The following is a 19,845-nucleotide window of genomic DNA, read 5'->3' on the forward strand; positions in this document are numbered from 1 at the left end:
TGGATGACGCACCTTCAATAAACTCGAGAAACCTCACCATGATTTGGTGGCTCTTACCCAGGCATAGGCAAAATCGGCCCTCCAGATGTTTTGGGACTACAACTCCCATCATCATTAGCTAACAGGACCAGTGGACCAGTGGTCAGGACCAGTGGACCATTGGTCAGGACTAGCTAACAGGACCAGTGGATGATGGGAGTTGTAGTCTGGAGGGCCGACTTTGCCTATGCCTGCTCTTACCAGATGTGCCTGCATTCTGTTCAATAAGGAGGGATGCACTCAGCTCAGTGGAAAGTGACTTTGTGCATATACCTCTTGTGTAACAAAACAGGGAAGCCTTTGCATATGCGGAGCTCTAGACCATGACTCAGATATTCAAGTCACCCACACATAGAGTTGCCCAGATACCTTCACTGTGGGTGAGGGTGAAAGCTGCACCACTAGGCTGAGCTATTGCCTTCTGAAATCCTAGACATGCCTACTAAGACCAACCAAGTTCTGCTGGGCTTACTCTACTGAACAATTTTGGAAGGAAGATTGAATAGAATACGAGAACTGTGCTTGTTCGTGTGCACAGTGAAGAGTTAGAAACTACTACATGTGTGCAATTTTTACAGAGGCAGGAAATTCAGATTTATTTGTCTCTTGATCATTCACACAATCATATAATCGTAGAGTTGGGAGGGATCCCAAAGGGCATCTAGTGCAACCCCCTGCAATGCAGGAATCACAATTAAATAATCCGAGACAAATGGTTTACAATTTTAACAGGAGGTTGAGCAGGGGAGTGTAAATGGATGGAGGACCTCTGCCCTCCTGCCCACCTTGCCAACAAGACCCAGCAGGGCTCTGCAAACAGGCTCAGCTCCCCTTGGTGGTTCTCCTTCCCCTTTAGGATTGTGTGGTTTTCTTGTATTTTTGAAAGATGCTTTCCCCTTCAGTTGTATGGACTCAGTTGTTTTATGGAACTTGAAGGTCTGTGGGTATTTAATAAACGTGGACAACACAGCAGCAATGGGGTTATGCGTGTGTATAGCAGCTGTCAGGTCGATGGCTGTCATGGTCAAAACATCTGGAGGTTGGCAAGGGTTGGGGCATAGGATTGCAGGCTTACATGTGTGCAGTCTGGTCTCTCTCCTGTGCCTCGTTTCATTTGAATTTTCTTGAATCACTCACTCTGCCAGGGCTCCCATGCATTTCCAGTTTATTGCTCCAGAAAGATGTGAGCCATCTGTGCAGATGGGCTTTTAACCAAATTGACACCTACTGACACCATAAGCTGGTCATTATGCAGAGTTCAGGATCATTCAGGTTTGCAATATATCATGACTCTGCTTATAAACCCACCGCTAGCATGTCATGATCAGCAGATATCTGCGACTGAATTTCTCCCTGTGCCGGTAAAATCTGAGCAACGCTCCCATAAATGTCAAAGGGGTTTTTACAGGCCAGTTCAAGCCGTTGCAAATAACTAAGAGCCGCTAGATGGAGCAATTTCACCAAGGTTTTTTCATGCCGGCAATTCTAAGCGACTTAAAAGTGGATTTTTATTAGTTCAGTTTGATACATAATGTGGATATGCAAAATGTTCCCAGGCAAAGTGCATCAGATTTATCCATCCTAACACGCTGCCAACGAAGCTGCATTTCACTGGCCTAACAAATTGAGAGAATTTAATAAGAACATCTGTATTCTGGGGCATTATGACGCCTCCTGCCTTCTTCAATCTCTCTTCCTCCAATCATTCCGTCGTCTCTAAGGTCACTGCGCACATCTCCCACCACTCTGTAATTCAGATATGATTCAGATTATGCAGCTCCCCCAAACACCTTTAAAAAGAGACAACTTACTTTTTTGGGTTGCTGTGATCCCATGTTATATCTCAGACCTAAACAAAGAAAGAAAAGTATTATTACAAGCAGGGACCTGCAACAAAATGCGGCAGTGTTTTCTCGTGCCTAATCAGAGTGTGTCTGGTCAGGATTCCAGCTTGCATTCCCTTACGGCAGGCGTATCCCTCTCTTCCTCATGAAGCCCCACTTTTGATTTTATTTTTCAGCTGACAGTCAACATTCTGTGGTTACTGAGCATGCTCAATCCTGTATTAGGCTACCCCCCATTATTATTATTTTTTATAAAAAATAAAATATATTTGTTAAAAATATATTTTTATAAAAAATATATTTTTGAACTTCCACAAACAGTGTGGGTTCCCTGAGCACACTGGTACCTTTTTTTTGTTTCTCAGTGGCCTCATTTTGCCTTTGATGAGAGTTTGCTATTAGAGGGCATGATACCCCATAATAGACCTATAGGGTAGGTAACTGACAAGTGAAAAAGGAAACCGGAAGTCCCAGCAATAACAAACACATCTAATTACAAAGAGACCCTAAGAAATGCACAACTTCTTTTTGCTATGTCAATGAGGTTTATCAATTCCCCCCTTCAAATTAAATTAAATTTTGAATTGTTGTTATCGTTACTTTACAAATGTAATAATAATAATAATAATAATAATAATAATAATAATAATAATATATTTATACCCTGCCCATCTGGCTGGGCTTCCCCAGCCACTCTGGACAGCTTCCAACAAAAAATTAAAAATATATTAAAAAACCAATCATTAAAAACTTCCCTAAATAGACTGTGTGGACAGCATAACACGGCACTGAATCGAAACTCATTCACAATTATGTTTATTATCTATTCATATATCTACATTTACAGATTGCTCCCTCATATAAAAGATCAAGTGCAAGAAAATACGCAAGGGCACGGAAATAATAAAATAGCATAAAAACAATACAAATTAATCAGAAGACAACTGGTTCATCCTGAAAAGCACGAGAAGCGTAAAAGATGTTTCTAAGACCCATCTAAGAATGAGCTTCGAGCGTGTCTGCTGAATCTCTGCTGGAAGTTTTCCACAGCATGAGATCAGTGACCAGTCGTTTAGTGGCCATTTCAGCCCTGCAGAGTCCCTTCTGGACAGTCACTGCCACGCCCCCTCACAGCCACAGGCCCTTTTAAGAGTATACAATAATAATGATACTTAGGGCTGCGCTGAAACAATCGGTGGAGATCTCCATGTGCTGCCTTTCAGCTAGATCTACCATTTCCTGCGCCTGTACGTGGGGAAAGGTGCTCCAATATTTTCCTTCGGAGTGACTTGAGTTGCGTTTTCCTCGAAGTTGCATGGTACGTAATACAGCTTGTGCGCACTATTTTTGAAATGGAAGCCTCTTTATGTTTCCAGTGTTCCTAAATGCTTAGCTTTGGTGCATACAGAACAATTCCTCAATGCCTTCTCCAGAGTGACCCTAGGAGCCAATCCTTACTTAGTGGCCAACTCATCTCCTTTCACTCTGATTGTTTCCTATCAGTACAAAGGGTGAAAGATTTCACAGTGGATTCTGCAGGTCCAGGCTGCTCCCCCTCCCCCTCCCCCATTGCATCCATATTGCTGCCAGCTCCCCCCAACTACTCTTAGCCATGGGAGGAAAGCTCTTATTAGCACCAAAGGGGACCTTTTGGGGGGGGGGCAAAGGACGACTAAAGGCACTGGGGGGAGCAGCATGACTTGCTGCACCAACTCCCAAGGCTTCCAAATGCAATAAAACTCCTTGTTTTGCAAGCATCTTTCTCACCCAGCCTCTTGTCATTTTGCAGCTCTTTGCAAACAGCATTTCCAGCCTACCTGCACCTAATTATCCCAGAGTCTGGATCATCGTCCAGGGCCATTCAAAGAGGCAAACTCCCCTGTATATAAATGGGATAATATTGTGCCAACAAATGTCTATCACGCAGTGGCAGCATCACACAAGGCAACACTCCTCTACTTCTTCGGCTTCGCTGGCTGCTAGTCTATTACAATGCAGGCATGGAGCGTGCTAACAAAGCTGCTCGGAAGTGAATGCAGGAAAAGAGAGAGAGAGAGATGGAGAGAACATGTGACTTAAATTGCTTGAGGATTATGCAATCTGGCTGGCTTCTTTATGCATCTCTCTGGTAAGGATACGGCCACTTGTCACTGTCAGCGCTGCCTGAGCAAGCTTCAGTTTAATTAATGGGGCTTTGCAATCTCTAGACTTTTGACAAGGAGAACTGCGGGTCAACGCGCTGTTGCACAACAGCATGATAGCCTATTGACGGAAGAGCTAGGCTGCAGCTCAGTCCCATCAAACGTTTTTTAATTGGAGGCACTTTTCTTTGGTCTTGCTGCTGTGAGTGTGAAACCCGACCAGTGGCAGATCACACCTGTTACCCCTCCAAAGCCACATGAATCTGGGTGACCCTAAGGTGTGGCTACAAATCGGGAGCTGTAGCCAGTGTTGCATTCCATGAGATAGATAGATACCCTCAGATGGTACTACGCTTCTTTCTGATCTTATTTCCACTTCTTGCACCCCTCCACAACCACAGCGTCTGGAATTAAGCATTGCGACACATATGCGACTCCCACGCAAAGCAGCCGGTCTGCCTTGTGCGTCGAGTGTCAGGTGACGCCGCCATGCTGAGAGCCACCCTGGGAGGGAGGGACAAATCTGTCAATCTTCATTTCTCTTGGTTTCTAATTTTTCGACTCTTTAAGTTCAGACTGCTACGTTTCTACAAAAGTTTGTTTTTTTAAAAAAAATCCTCACAAAAATCCAGCAGCATTTTAGTGTCCATAAGTTTCTGGGAGTCAGAAACTCTGGCTATCTACTGAAAAACCACCCACAGATATTCTACTTCTAGTAGTAATAATTGATTATTTATACCCCGACTATCTGGCTGGGTTTCCCCAACCTCTTTGGGTGGCTCCCAACAGAATTCTAGTTACAGGTAGGTAGCCGTGTTGGTCTGAGTCGAAGCAAAATAAAAAAAAATAAAAAAAATGACAGCTCCCTTTCTCAAGCTCTGGGAGGAAGACCTTTCATTGCCTACAGACAGCCACCCAATCTTAAACAACTCCTCACCCACAATAATACAACCACCAGACTTAACATGGACACTGGTACCAGAGCCTGCAATAAACCCAGATGCCAACTTTGCTGCCACATACACCCAGACAACACCATTACTGGCCCCAACAACATCCAACATACCATCTCAGGACTATTTAATTGCTCATCTTCTAACATTGTGTATGCCATCAAATGCCAACGGTGCCCTTCAGCTCTCTATATTGGACAAACAGGCCAAACCCTACGCCAAAGGATAAATGGACATAAATCTGACATCAGGAACCATAAGACTGAAAAACCAGTAGGAGAACACTTCAATTTCCCAGGACATTCTATACAAGATCTCAAAGCAGCTGTTTTATTACAGAGAAATTTCAGGAACAGACTGGAAAGGGAAGTTGCTGAATTGGAAATCATTACCAAGCTTAAAACCATGGAAGCACCTGGGATGAATAGAGATATCGGATTCTTATCTCATTATGCATGATCAAGCTTTCTTTAGCACCTCAGCCCAGGACTAATTGCAGCCATCAGCAGCCATTAACACCCATCTACAGGTTTACCACTCCCATCAGCCCATCTCCCATTCCCACCCACCCCCACCACCCTCTGTATATATATAGGGTCTGACACTTCTGTTTCTAGTGTATCTGAAGAAGTGTGCATGCACACGAAAGCTCATACCAAAATATAAACTTAGTTGGTCTTTAAGGTGCTACTGAAGGAATTTTTTTATTTTGTCCCAACAGAATGTTAGAAACACGATACAACTTCAAACATTAAAAACTTCCCTAAACAGGGCTGCCTTCAGATGTCCGCTAAAAGTCAGATAGTTGCTTATTTCCTTGACATCAGATGGGAGGGCATTCCACAGGGTGGGCGCCACTACCGAGAAGGCCCTCTGCCTGGTTCCCTGTCACCTCACTTCTCACAGGGAGGGAACCGCCAGAAGGCCCTCGGTGCTGGACCTCGGTGTCTGGGCAGAATGATGGGGGTGGAGACGCTCCTTCAGGTATACTGAACTGAGGTCATTTAGGGCTTTAAAGGTCAGCACCAACACTTTGAATTGTGCTCAGAAATGTACTGGGAGCCGGTGTAGTAAATAGTGCTCTACTTTTTGCCCACTTGACAGCCCTTCTTGCCCACTTGCCCTTCTTGACAGCTTTGACAACTTATTAAGTTATTTGCCATGAAGACAACCACTCATTCTGAAGTGGATGGCATTCTGAGGCATTTGTTTTGAGGATGGGTGTTTCCATTCTTTAGCATGCATGCCTTCAATGCATTTATTCATTTGTTCCATTTCTCAAGCGCCATCTGTAAGTCAGGTTCCTGGGGTACCTTATAATATTCCCATTTCAGCAATAATGATGCATATCAATAAAACAACCATTTAAATAATTGATACAAACATGGAATTTAAACAACCACCTTGTTAGAGCAAATGGATAAGTTCCGTTGCAGCAGGTCTCGCCAAATTAGTTCCAGTTGCGTGTGAAGACCTTTAAACCTCCCCCTTAAATAAATTCAGACAAGACTCAAATTTCGGTTTGGTTTTTGGCAGAATTTAGGCCACAACTTTATTGATTACAGCAAGTGAGTGGTTGCATAGGATCTGGTTCGACTAGCTCCCTGGCAGGTAGCGCTGACCCAGAGCTCCATCATAGGTCAGCCTAGGGTGAACACCTGACATGGCGGAAAGCCAGAAAGCCGAGGACATGCTATGTCCACCACCCAGATGTCCCCCTGGACTCAGACACGGGCACAACCCCTCGCAGGGTGGACCAAACCATTGAGTCCCTGGATTCGTTTAACAGAATACCCCTTCACATAGGGATGGCGAGAGTGGTCCCCCATCCCTATCACCTGAACCAGAGCCTATCCGCAACCTTACAAGTTGTGACGATTTGCTACGCAGCAGGTGAAACCCAAATGGCATCAGCCAATCAGCCAAGTGGGGAAAATTCCTGCCCTGCCCCTGTCCCAACGACAGACGACACACGACGGCATAGCAAGGTCAAGCGTGCAAGCCCTAAATATAGGGAGAGGTGGGCGGGTGTTCTGATGCACTGACCAAGAGAGAAAGCTCAGGGTCACGTGCATTGGCATATATAGGTCCCTTGCTCCATTTTGGCTAGTGTCCCCATTGGTCAGAATGAACCCATCATCAAGGGACCTACCAGTAGGGTGTTGTGGCTGACCAATTGTACCTACCCACAACACAAGGGAGGACCCAATTGTTCATCAAAGATCTGGGCCAAAAAGTACATATTTCGGGCAATGATGGAACCCCCCAGCAATGAAGCCACCACCCATACTTCCAAGGGGAAGGAATTCCATTAATGGCATGCTGCTTCAGGAAGGCTAAAACCAGGCACCCCCAGACTTCGGCTCTCCAGATGTTTTGGACTACAATTCCCATCTTCCCTGACCACTGGTCCTGTTAGCTAGGGATCATGGGAGTTGTAGGCCAAAACATCTGGAGGGCCGCAGTTTGGGGATGCCTGGCTAAAACCATTGGTGGGACAATGAGATGGGCTTCCTTTACATGTCTCGGGAGATGCTTCCATCCCCAAGTCCCACAGTGGAGTCAGATTTATTTTTATCTTATTTTTATCTACCACACTCTCAAAGCATATTTCTTCCTCCAAATAATCCTATACTTTTTCCCTTACAGAGTACAATTCCCTGAACCATCAGCAAACTACAGTTCCCATGATTATTTAGGGGGGGGGGAGCCATGTGCTCTAAATGTGCTTTGAATGTAGGCTGTGTTTGCGGCCACCCTCGCAAAAGAAAGGCTTAACAGAATTAAAGTAAAACAAGGTGACATCAATAGAAGTTAACTTAAACTCAAATAGATTGCACCCCCCCCCTGTTCTGAATTTCTCTAGCATATCACAGCATGCCCCTTTAAAAAAGAAAGGCTGGCTTCTTTTAACAAACAGTGCCACAGCAGGAAGGAAACTGTCATTTGTTGCTTAAATGGGGGAAAAGCATTGTGGTTTTGTTTTTTAAAAAAATATCAATACCCTGAAGCTTTAAATCAGGCATCCCCAGACTTCGGCCCTCCAGATGTTTTGGACTACAATTCCCATCATCCCTGACCACTGGTCCTGTTAGCTTGCGATCATGGGAGTTGTAGGCCAAAACATCTGGAGGGCCGCAGTTTGGGGATGCCTGCTTTAAAACGTTGGAGGCCAGCATGATGCAGCTGCCTGATTCTAGGTCTGAGGAATGTTTGAAGACTGTGGAAAGGTGGGAATGGTTTGGATAAGGTTGTAGTTATCATGTGAGGTAAGGCATGGAGCAGGGGTGTGGCCCATCAGGCTTCCTGTGCCACTGGTTGGAGGAGGGAGCAGAGAACACCCAGCAGAGGCAGATTTGGGGCAGTGCGACCAGTTCTGCTGCACTGGGAGCCAACACCAGAGGGCGCTGCAGAGCTTTGCAACAATAACTTAGTGAATTGAGCAAAATGGAAGGCGAGAGGTAGTGATGGTGGTGGGACTGAATTTTGACCACATACAGGTTACTTTAAAGACCAACGTTTGCCACTGTCACCAGAACCCCCCTGCTCCAGTGATGATCCTGACCAGCTGCTTCTGAATGCCAGTTGCTGGAAGCCACTGGAGGGGAGAGGGCTCTTGTGCTTGAATCCTGCTTGCAGGTTTCTCACAAGCATCTGGTTGGCCACCCAGAGAACAGGATCCTGGACTTGATGGGCTTGATGGGCTCGATGGACTTGATGGACTTGATCCAGCAGGCTCTTCTTATGCTCTTATCAGTTGCTACTGGAGAGCCAGTCGTGTGTCACTGCCTGGCATATCTCCCCCGGGTGCCTAGCCCTGACACTCTCCCCTACAGGTCCAAAATAGCCCGAAACGTCCGTCCGTTAGTGAGACGACTCGTTTCGTGCCGTCGTTCCGCTCCACAGACAGACTGGAAGACATAGAACCTTGTTCTTTCAATGCCAACCAGGTACTGACTTGACAGCCTTTGGTCCTGAACATGTTGGAAAACAGGTTTGATTAACGACCAACAGTGACTTGGTTTGTGTTTGACCTGTCCATTTAGTCCTTGACAAGCAAGCCCCCCACTCTACTGATAAGAGAAACCCAGCTGATAAGAGTCACCACCAGCAGCATGCTGCCCACTTTTGATGCAGCAGAGGAAATTAATGGACTGAAGCAAGGAAGGTTAATAGATCCAGAAGGGATGGAAGCACAGAGGAAAGTGTTTTCTGCATCTCCTCCAGCCTTCAGTGTCATTTCAAGTGGCCAGTGACATTTCCATGGAGAGCCTGTTTCACAACGTGTCTTTAAAATAATGATAAAAATGCCTTGGGAGAAACTGATGTAAGCCAGCTTCCACTGAACACGAGAACACCAGAAGAGCCTTCTGGATCAGGCCAGTGGTCCATGCAGTCCAGCATCATGTCCTCACAGTGGCCAACCAGATGCCATAAAGTGAAGCCTGCAAACAGAACTGGAGGACAAGGGCACTCTCCCCTCCTGTGGCTTCCAGGAAGTGGTTCGGCTGCATTACTGCTTCCAGCCATGGCCCATCAATTTCAAAGGGTCTACTCTGAGTAAGTATTCTCTTTCCAGGGGCACAGACCCTGAAGCAGCCGCCAACTTCCTATGGCTTGGTGGGTGTCGCAAAACAGGTCTAAAGTTTGGGTCCTTTGCATCTCGCAAGGGAACCCTTTTGATTTAAGATTCCGTGGTGGGATTTTCCCACCGCCCCCTAAGACATTTATGATCATTGAGCCTGTGCACACATTACATTAACAGTTCAAGATGATCACAGATGAGGAGGCCTCTTATTTCCTTGTGCAGAAGCAGCAGCAGTGTTGAGGAAGGCATGAAACACTTTTGCTGGCCCCAAAGAACTTCTTATCCAGCAGATGTAATCTGCAGCTGTTTTCCTTTCAGAGCAAGTTATTAATGTTTGCTGTTTACTCAAGGCTTTTACAGCTTCCTTTTTTTGGTACTGTAATTCTCACAGAGGCTTTCCTTTTTATTGCATTCTTCCTGTGAGAAACGCTGGGGAGGATCTTTTTTCTTTCTTTAATAGAGTTTACTTAACATTTGAATTGGAATCTAGGAGCATTTTCTGCTGATGGAAAGTGGAGAGGGCAGGAATAATAATATTTAGGCTACAGTCCTAAGCATCCTTCTTGGGACCAAGCTCAATTGAGTGGATGGGACTAACCTCTCAGGAAATACTTTGCTAAGTTGCAACAGTGAGCACAGTGCAATAAGTCAAACCTTTTCAAACCCAAGATCTGGTTTCTTTTTTCTGAAACATGGTACTCATTTCTTCTACTCATTTCTTCTACTGAACTACAATTACCGTATTTTTCAGTCTATAAGACACCCCCATGTATAAGATGCCCCCTATTTTTGGGGACTCAGATTTAAGAAAATGGGGGGGGGAGATGTACCCTAATTTTTGACATTATTTTTTAGGAAAAGCCGCCTAGTCTTATACACCGAAAAATACAGTAAGTGCTTTGTGAATTATCCTTCAGTTTATTCACCTCCACCTCCCATTTCATGATTTGACGTCCTTCCAATTTAGTGACAAGCCACCATCTGTTATTGCAGCCAAACTGCGCAAGTTATGATTTCTACAAACCATAGTTTACCCACAAAGCAGGATTAGGTGTTGTCTGCAGGCTTGGTTTGCAGACAGATTATGGTTTGTGTAAAGCTTAGTTTTGTGGATGGTTGTAATAAGAAAATATAAAGGTAAAGGTAAAGGGACCCCTGTCCATTAGGTCCAGTTGTGACAGACTCTGGGGTTGTGCTGCTCATCTCGCGTTATTGGCCGAGGGAGCTGGCGTACAGCTTCCAGGTCATGTGGCCACCATGACAAAGCCGCTTCTGGCAAACCAGAGCAGCACACGGAAACGCCATTTACCTTCCCGCTGTAGTGGTACTTGTTTATCTACTTGCACTTTGACGTGCTTTCAAACTACTAGGTTGGCAGGAGCTGGGACCGAAGAATGGGCGCTCACCCCGTCGCAGGGATTCGAACCGCCGACCTTCTGATCGGCAAGCCCTAGGCTCTGTGGTTTAACCCACAGTGCCACCTGCGTCCCTTAATAAGAAAATATAGTTTGCTGCTAAACCAGAAGTGATGGAAGAAACGGGGGCATTTGCAGGGATGATGGAGGCACAAAGCCTGTTCATGTAGTGCCAAACCATAGCTTGAAGTTGCATCTGAACCAGCCACAAAAGTTTGTTTTCCTTCTTTTCTCTCTTCTCTCACACAAGGGAAGGCAAAGAGCTGGTGGGAAGGTACCAGTCCTGCTGGTCAGATCCACTGACAGGTGGTATGCCACAAAGGGCTTTCAACAGCACCAGCAAAGGGCATCAAATCTGACTTGAGTGTTAGGCTCAGTGGCAAGCAGCGGCACATACAACCACAGAGGCCATGGAGAAGAAAGATCCTGCCAGCCCAACCTCCTGGATGGAGGTTCTTCCCAAGGAAGGACTCTTTAGTCCAACTTTTAGGACCATCCAACTTTTGCTTAACTACAATTCACACCAGCCCCATCAACCCATTTAAAACTGATTATTGACTTCTCAAGGGTATCCCAGAGGTTAGGTGCTCTCATTGATAAGATATACTTCTGTTGTAGACTGACCAACAATGTCTCCTCGGATAATCTTAAGATCATCTTGGTGTGTGCTAAGGGAAGCAGTGGTCCCAAGTTGCTTAGGGCCTAAGATTTCAACAGCAAAGCTCTGAAGCAGGCTCCATATCTGACTGGTAACCAGTGCAGTTCTTTAAACAGTAAAGCAATGTGTGAGAAACTGGGCACCCGCTGGGCTTCTAGCAGTTGCATATGAACTAGCTGCAGCTTCTAAACCAGATGCAAGAAGTAGCCCCTCATATACCGGTAGTGCGTTGCAACCATCTAAATGTAAGGTTATGAATGCATGGTCCACTGTGGTAAGACTAACTGGATGTAGCTGGTGAACAAACTGAAGCTGGTAATGGGTGCTCCACTGATGTTGTTCTTAGCATTTCTTGGGGGGGGGCAGTTAAATTTCCCTTGCAATTAAGTACACCCAATCATGTCATTAGGCATTCAACTCTGATTAGTAATCAACATTATAACACTATTAACATAATTTATTTAATATTGTGTTTAAATGTTGCAACCCACCCTGGGACCCTAGGGTGAAGGGTGAGTAATTATTATTATTATTATTATTATTATTATTATTATTATTATTATTAATAATAGCAACAACAACCTATTCATGGTGTGATCTCTGATTGGCTGGGCTCACCAATGTGATTAACAGGGGAAAGAAAATAAAAAAAAATCCTTCCAGTAGCACCTTAGAGACCAACTAAGTTTGTCATTGGTATGAGCTTTCGTGTGCATGACACAAGATAAAGATGGACTACTCAAAACATACATGGGGCAAGTTTAATTAAAAGACTTTGACAAGCTTCCTGGCAGATACCACAGCTTGTTTGTTTTTCTTGCTTACATTTTTAGGCTTCCTAATGAGAGAGTGGCATTTCCTAGACTTAATTGATATTCACTAAGAATTCTGCAATGAGAGCTGAAAAGCCAGACTGAGGGTCCTGTGTCCCCCAGTCCCACCATGGCCCTATCTCTGGGAATATCACTAATTAGCATCATTAGTGTTCAGGCTCTGTCAGCACTTACTTGGGGTTTCTACTTAACACATTTCAGTTATTCTCCACTGTCACATTTGATATTTGCAGAAAGACAGCCTTCTGAGAAAGCATGACTCTAACAAGGCACCAGCCTTCCTTTGGGTTATTACTATTTTTATTACCCAACCGTCGGTCTTAACTGGAACCTGTGCAGAGCCTGGACTGGCTTGTGGAGGCACAGCTTGTGGGGGGCGAGGAAGCAGATCCTCCCCTTTGGCCCTTGTTGGTACAGGCAGGCATAATGGGTGGAGTGGCTTCTTGCCAGGAAAGGAGTTGCACAGAGAAGTGAGTGTAAAAGCTACGTCTGCCACCACCTTTTGGTCCTGGGCATCCAATACCCCCTACTTCCTGTGGTCCAGTACGGCCTTCTGGGACCAGTTCTCCAAGAAGGATTGGAGCCACCATAACACTATGCTTCCCAGTCCCAAACCAGACAAAAGGATACAAGAAAAAGTTCCAAAGGGCTGATGCTGTCAAAGTTGTTGAGAACCCCTAGGAGAACCAACAGGATCAGATTCCCCACCTGCATCCATTCTCCAGCATAAGTCACCCACCAAACAGACCAAGGCTCTTTCTGTTTCAGAACTGGGTCTGCAGCAAGACTGGAAAGATCTAGTTATGTCTTCTTGTCTCTGCCCCACTGCTTACTGGCCCAATGGCAGTATCTTGTCCTTATGGAGAGACTGCCTAAAACCTCTCACGGGCCCCTAATGCTTGTGGTCTATACTAGGAGTCAGCATGAAGGCAATGTACTTTAGGCCTTCGAGCAGGGTTTGGAGATACAGGAAGCAATGATGGCATAAAGTCCTCCCTTTGCCCTCTTGCAAGGCTTCCTGGCTACTGCAGGCTTTCCTTCTGTCTGCTGGTTTCTCGTAGCAGCAGAGTAGCAGACAAGGAAGGGTTCATACTCTGTTCCTCCACCCCATCTACAAATCACTCTCTCCTGAAGCTGCTCTGTACCAGTACTTGGGCTTATAGAAATGTGAGGTGATGTCTTATACCAGGTCAATTTTTTTTTTTGCACATCTAGTGCAGTATCGCCTACTCTGACTGGCAGCACCTGTTCTCCGGTGCCTAAGCCTTTTGCAGGTGTTTGCTTGCATAGCTGAGTTGGCTGGTATTCTGCCACGGAGAAGCAGGGCGAGCGAGATGAGCCGGGTGGTGCAAGCCTCCCCTGAACGCCAAAGCTAGCTGGAACGCAAACTAGTCAGATGTCATTATTTCCCCAAACATCTGCTGGGGCCAAGAGGCACATCACCAGGGAGGCCTCCATCAGCAAGGTGGCAGCTCCGAGGCCTCTTCCGGGAGGCATCCTCATCCTCATGGCTGCCTTCCCCTTGCATTGGTGCCTCTGCTCTGCAAATGTCAGTCCCAAGCTCTAGACTGACAAGTACCAAGCAGGTACTTGCCTCCAAGGCCCATTGCCATCCAGTTCACCTGCTGCAAGCAATCCATTTCAGGGGGATGCAACTGCCCATCAAAGTAGAGCCCAGACTGATGCATAGATAAAGAAGGAGGCTGGGCCGTAGCTGTGAGATGAAGAGAGGCAGAATCCAATCCTAGCGTCCTCAGCCAAGTGTGAAACATGCATCCTTTTTTTGCCTTTGCAAAGGAGAATACTGGGGGGAATTCAAAGCTATCAGCCTTTGGTGTGTGATAGATTTTTCCCATTAAGACTCCTTCGGCTATGTAATCACAAGAATATTTTACATGCCTGTGCCCATCTGTTTGTGAATAAGTCCACCTGAAAACACCTGCCCCTTGCTTAAGCACCCTTGGGGCTGCCACTCACTAGAAATGGACCAGCTTTCCCCAACTTGGTGCCCTCCAGCAGTTTTGCCCTCCTCATCAGCACCAGCCAGCACAGCATGTCTGATGGGAGTTACAGTCTGAAACATCTGGAGGGTGCCAGGCTGCACAAGGCTGAGGGTTAGATTTGGATGTGGGAAGAACTCCCTGCTCTGGATCTTCGTTGGGAGGAAACCACTGCCTGTCTTTCTGCTTCACATGTGGCTCTGTACTCCTCGGAGGAAGAGAAATGCTAGAAAGCCACTAACTAATCAGGTGGCGCTGTGGTTAAACCACTGAGCCTAGGGCTTGCTGATCAGAAGGTCGGCGGTTCGAATCCCTGTGACGAGGTGAGCTCCTGTTGTTTGGTCCCAGCTCCTGCCAACCTAGCAGTTTGAAAGCACGTCAAAATGAATGCAAGTAGATAAATAGGAACCGCTACAGCGGGAAGGTAAACGGCGTTTCCATGGGCTGCTCTGGTTTGCCAGAAGCGGCTTTGTCATGCTGGCCACATGACCTGGAAGCTATATGCTGGCTCCCTCGGCCAATAATGCGACATGAGCGTGCAACCCCAGAGTCGGTCATGACTGGACCTAATGGTCAGGGGTCCCTTTACCTTTACCTTTAATCATCATTAGAAATGATGCAAAATGCAAGAATGGCATTTTCTCTAGAGCAACAGTATTTATACACCATGGTTTTGACCAGGCATCCCCAAACTTCGGCCCTCCAGATGTTTCGGACTACAATTCCCATCTTCCCCGACCACTGGTCCTGTTAGCTAGGGATCATGGGAGTTGTAGGCCAAAACATCTGGAGGGCCGCAGTTTGGGGATGCCTGGTTTAGACAGTCACTCTCGGTTTCTCCTTCTTTGAGGAAGGAGCTGTGAATCTGGAAGTCCTGGCCAGTTCAAGGGTTCCCTCTCTGACATGAACACACTATGAAGTCCCCACCTCCCACATATGCAATATGGGAAAATAATAGGACCCATGTTAGAGGGAAAGAAAACTGTGTCCCGCTCTCCACTACTTATCACCAAGTGATTATTGATGGAAAAAATCTTGTCCATTCCTGCTCTGAGATACTCTATAAATGGCAAGCACACACACTTCCCCCAGTTACAACTTCACATCTGATTAAATAGGTTGTTGCGGATGAAAGCCTTTGCCCATTTCACAGCCAAAAGCCTGCAAAATTTAGTCTCCAGGTGCCTGTGAAGGCTCCCCGCCCCTCCACATTATAGAAAAGTAACATGGCTTTCACATTTTATTATGTTGGTCACTGTATGGTAATTATGGTAATGGCTGTTTGTACTGCTCCTACCTGTAGAAGCTCTGTTCTTGCATGCTACTCCCAAATGCCATTTGCATTTTTCATGGACCAATCTCTGCCAAAAGACGTCTAGAGGAAAGTCCTGCTACACTATATTACCATTCAGACATTCTTCCTAGGCAGAGATATTTCTTTAAAAGATGAAGCACTCCATTAGTCGAGTGTGTATTTTACACAAGGCAATTCAATATTGCTACTTTTAAAAAACACCTCCTCATGGTATGCAATGGAATATTGATTAAACCTTAAGGCTGATTGTGGCAACGTGATGCTCACGAGGCAACCACTTTTCAGTACCTACCTAATAATGTATGGTTGCAAACCTGGAGCCCAGCACAGAGGAAGAGAGACCTTTGTGTATCACAGCTCTGCTACCCAAGTGGCTGTGGCAGGGCATGGCAAGCATTTTGGAGTTTTGTTTTAAAATACAAGTTCCCAAACCTCATTACAACCTTGTTTAAAATACAAATTTGCTCAGCTTGTAATGCCCTGGTGTAGTATGAATCAAGCAGTATTTTCTTTCAGAACACTTGTCTACTGCCTGGAATTAAAAAACACACATCCTGTGCATATGTACAGAGTGTTTTTAAATGCAACTCTACTTTTTGAGCAAGTTCTGGACACCGACTGCTGCTCAGTCAGAGCTCAGACTCTGCGAAGACTTACAAAATCTTCCGGAGGGAGGAGCTGTGTCTGAGCTATTTCTGAGAGACAATTAGTGCCTGGGATTTATTTAAAAATAGATGGTAGAGGGCAGCCAAGATGACCTAGAATGCAGGGTGGGGCTCTCCCCCCTTCATGTATTCTCCAGCGGTCTACCTCCCTTTCAAGTGTTCTCCAGCGGTGCCTCTCTCCACCTAATGGTAAGGCCAGCCATGGCTGGAGAGTGAGGTTTGGTGGCTTGGAGGGCAAATTGGGTATTCTTTTAAGGCTCAGATTTTAATCCAAGTCAGAGAAGAATATGGCACTTGTAACGCTCCCATTCTCCTTTTAGATACACATCACCAGCCCCATAAGCTTGCAGCTCAGAGAAGTCAATCAACACCTATCTGTATCAACAATATCACTTTGCATCTCTGTCAAGCTTTGCAGGAGGGAATTCCCCATGCAGAATGCTTGGCACCATCAAGGCAGTGCTGGCTGTAATTGATGGGAGCTGATAGTTGGCAAAGGCTTTGCTAAGGTTTCTGGGTTTAATATAGTCAAATAGAGATTTGCTGAGTCTCTCCTCTCTTTGCCAGGAACAAGATGCCTGTTTCTTGTGTACATAAGGAGCTGTGTCTGGTTATCAGTCTAAGATGTGTTTTCAGTAGCCACCCAATCCTTGGTGACTGTATTCTGTTCCAACTGTTTTCAATTTTCAATTGTTGTAACCCAACTTGAGACCGGCTGGTAATAAATTTAATAATATTAATATGAATAATAATAATAGGAAAAAACTTGGATATCCTCCTTCTATTAACCCTCAGCTTTTCCTTGATTAGGGTTACTTGCCAATAGTACAAGCCAATAATCTTTTGCAGGGTGTGAGCACAATTGTCGCTGGTTTGCAATGGTTGACTTAGCAGCCAGCTCAAAATTGATTGCATGCAGGGAGAGTGTGAATGTTCTGGTTTTAAGAAATAAGTAGAACTCTATCTTTGGCCCAAGTTGCAGAGTAAAATGGGTTGCTACCCTACTTAATGCTTTCTGATATACAGTAAAGGATACACACAGGTTAATTTTGATGTTGTTAGAGGGATAAGAGTTAGACAGCGAGTCAAATTGTGATAGACTAACTTTCATGTTCTGTTCCCAACACATTTAATCTATAATGTTCCTTTACTTACAGTGCATCAATTAGGTTTATTGAGAAATATTTTCTCTTGCATTTGCCAGTCAATACAGTCCACATCTTTGCGATGTACTTCCCCCGTCATTCTTTTTCTCTTTGACCCAACACAAGTTGTGGTCTTGTTACCTCGTGGTCAATATTACATTGAAAACAAATGTACCATGTTGCCTTGGCTTCTGCTGCTCTGGAATGCCTAACATACAGCAACAAGGAGAACATAAGAACATAAGATGACCCTGCTGGATCTGGCCACTGGCCCATCTAGTCCAGCATCTAGTTTGGCCAACAGATGGCCATTGCTGCCTCTGACCTTGGAGGCTGAGCATAGTCATCATGGCTAGTAGCCACTGATGGCTACTATGTTAGGATTTCATAGTAGATTCTGTTCCACCTTAAACAGGAACAGGCTTGGAAGAGGATGTTGAATGTGTCACATGATGTATACTTCCGTTTGTTGTGCTATTGTAATGTTAGTTACTTTACTTTCGCTATGGAGAGAAGGAGGAAGACGTATCTGTACATGCTCTGATATGCTTCTAGAATAAACTGCTTGTAAATAGGCAAGAACTTCTCTCTTCTCTTCTTGTTGCTGCTGCTGCCAAACCACGCTAATGCTGGATGAACTCTGCAGATTACGTGTTCAGGTTCGCACAGAGCCTGGATTGTGTTCCGGTTGGCTATCGGAGGGAGAAGACACCCGGCAGATGCTAACCGGGGGGGGGGGGGGCTTGGAGCCCAGGTCTTCAGTGTGTATGCCAACATACTATTCCTTCATGAATTTGTCCAGTTTTCTTTTTATGCCACCCAACTTGGTAGAGGCATGGGTTGGTTGCTCTGGAAGCAAACAAACCATATCAAAGTGAGAAAGGCAGGGTCTCAGGTAGCAGGATCCATAGGGGCAGCAGGTCCTGATGTCAATCTTTCTTGCCCTCTTGTTCCTGATCTTCGCTCACCCCTTCTTCTCTGATGGGGAGGGGGGCACCATGTTGTGGTTCACCTCAGGTGCCAAAATGTCTGCAGAAAGGAGTGAGTGAGGACTGTACAGGATTGGATCTGGGCATGATGCCTAAGCAAGGAATGACAACAGGAATAAGTGGTGCAGGACTAGTCCCACCCCACAGAAGAAAGCGTCCAAGTCCTGGCTCAACACACTTACAAGCCTCCCCATGACCAGGGACCAGCTTTGCTTATCTGATTCTAAGATTCTGAAGAAGTGTGCATGCACATGAAAGCTCATACTAATGACAAACCTAGCTGGTTTCTAAGGTGCAACTGGAAGGATTTTTTAAAATTTTGTTTCGACTACGCCAGACCAACATGGCTACCTACCTGTAACTGATTCTAAGCATATTCAGCTAAATGCTTTTAATGGGGCACTTCAGAGCATCCTCTGTAAGGGAGGAAGGAGGGAGCAGAGCGGACCCTGCTGGTGCATGTGGGGAATAAATGTGATGTTTCGGCACCTACTGAAGAAGGATTTCCCTGAAGTGTGACCCAGCCACTTACTAAATATCAATTGTACAACTGTTGATGTGAAAGATAAAAGACAGGACAGATAAAAGAAAGTCATTCTGCACTTAGTGCATAATTAAACTAGGGAACTCGCTCCCACAGGAGGCAGTATGGATGGCTTCAAAGAGGATTGGGTAAAAACATGGAATATAAAGCGATCAACAGGTACTAGCATCAATGGCTGTGCTCTGCCTCTATAGTAAAAGGCAGCAATGCTTCTGAATACCAGTTGCTGGAAGCCACAGGAGGAGAGAGGGCTCTTGTGCTAGGGTTTCCCATGCAGGTTTCCCATGGAGGCATTTGGTTGGCCACTGTCAGAGCAGGATGCTGGGCTCGACGGGCCCCCTTTGGGCTGATCCAGCAGGCTCTCCTAATGTTCTTCCATTAGAATTAGTTTAATTGTTTTTAGCATTTGTAGAGATGGGTGTTGCTATTTTAGAACTTGAAATTTTGATGTTTTTTCCTCATTTGTTTTAAACAATTAATCTTTATTATATTTATGATATAATTTAGGAGTCCATTCGACTCCTGAAGTGCTTCGAAAACCAAGGGGCAGCTTCCGATCGGCTGCAGGAGCTTCCTGCACTCAAGCGGAAGCTGCGTCGGACATTCGGCTTCCGAAAAACGTTTGCAAACCGGAACACTTACTTCTGGGTTTGCGGCATTCGGGAGCCGATTTGTTCGACAACTAAGCCATTCGAGAACCAAGGTACCTCTGTATA

General features: G+C 45.5%; 1 protein-coding gene across 1 annotated transcript in view; it reads right to left on the reverse strand.

Annotated features, from left to right (window-relative positions):
• The window catches only part of CHST8 (carbohydrate sulfotransferase 8), a 251,442-nt gene that overhangs the window by 4,084 nt on the left and 227,513 nt on the right, over positions 1 to 19,845 (reverse strand). Inside the window, exon 3 of the mRNA XM_088672125.1 lies at positions 1,851 to 1,888. Coding sequence (XP_088528251.1) covers positions 1,851 to 1,888 — 38 coding nt within the window. The remainder of the gene's footprint in view (positions 1 to 1,850; positions 1,889 to 19,845) is intronic.

Source organism: Zootoca vivipara, chromosome 6, assembly GCF_965207765.1.
Source record: "Zootoca vivipara chromosome 6, rZooViv2.hap1.1, whole genome shotgun sequence".
Lineage (NCBI taxonomy): Eukaryota > Metazoa > Chordata > Lepidosauria > Squamata > Lacertidae > Zootoca > Zootoca vivipara.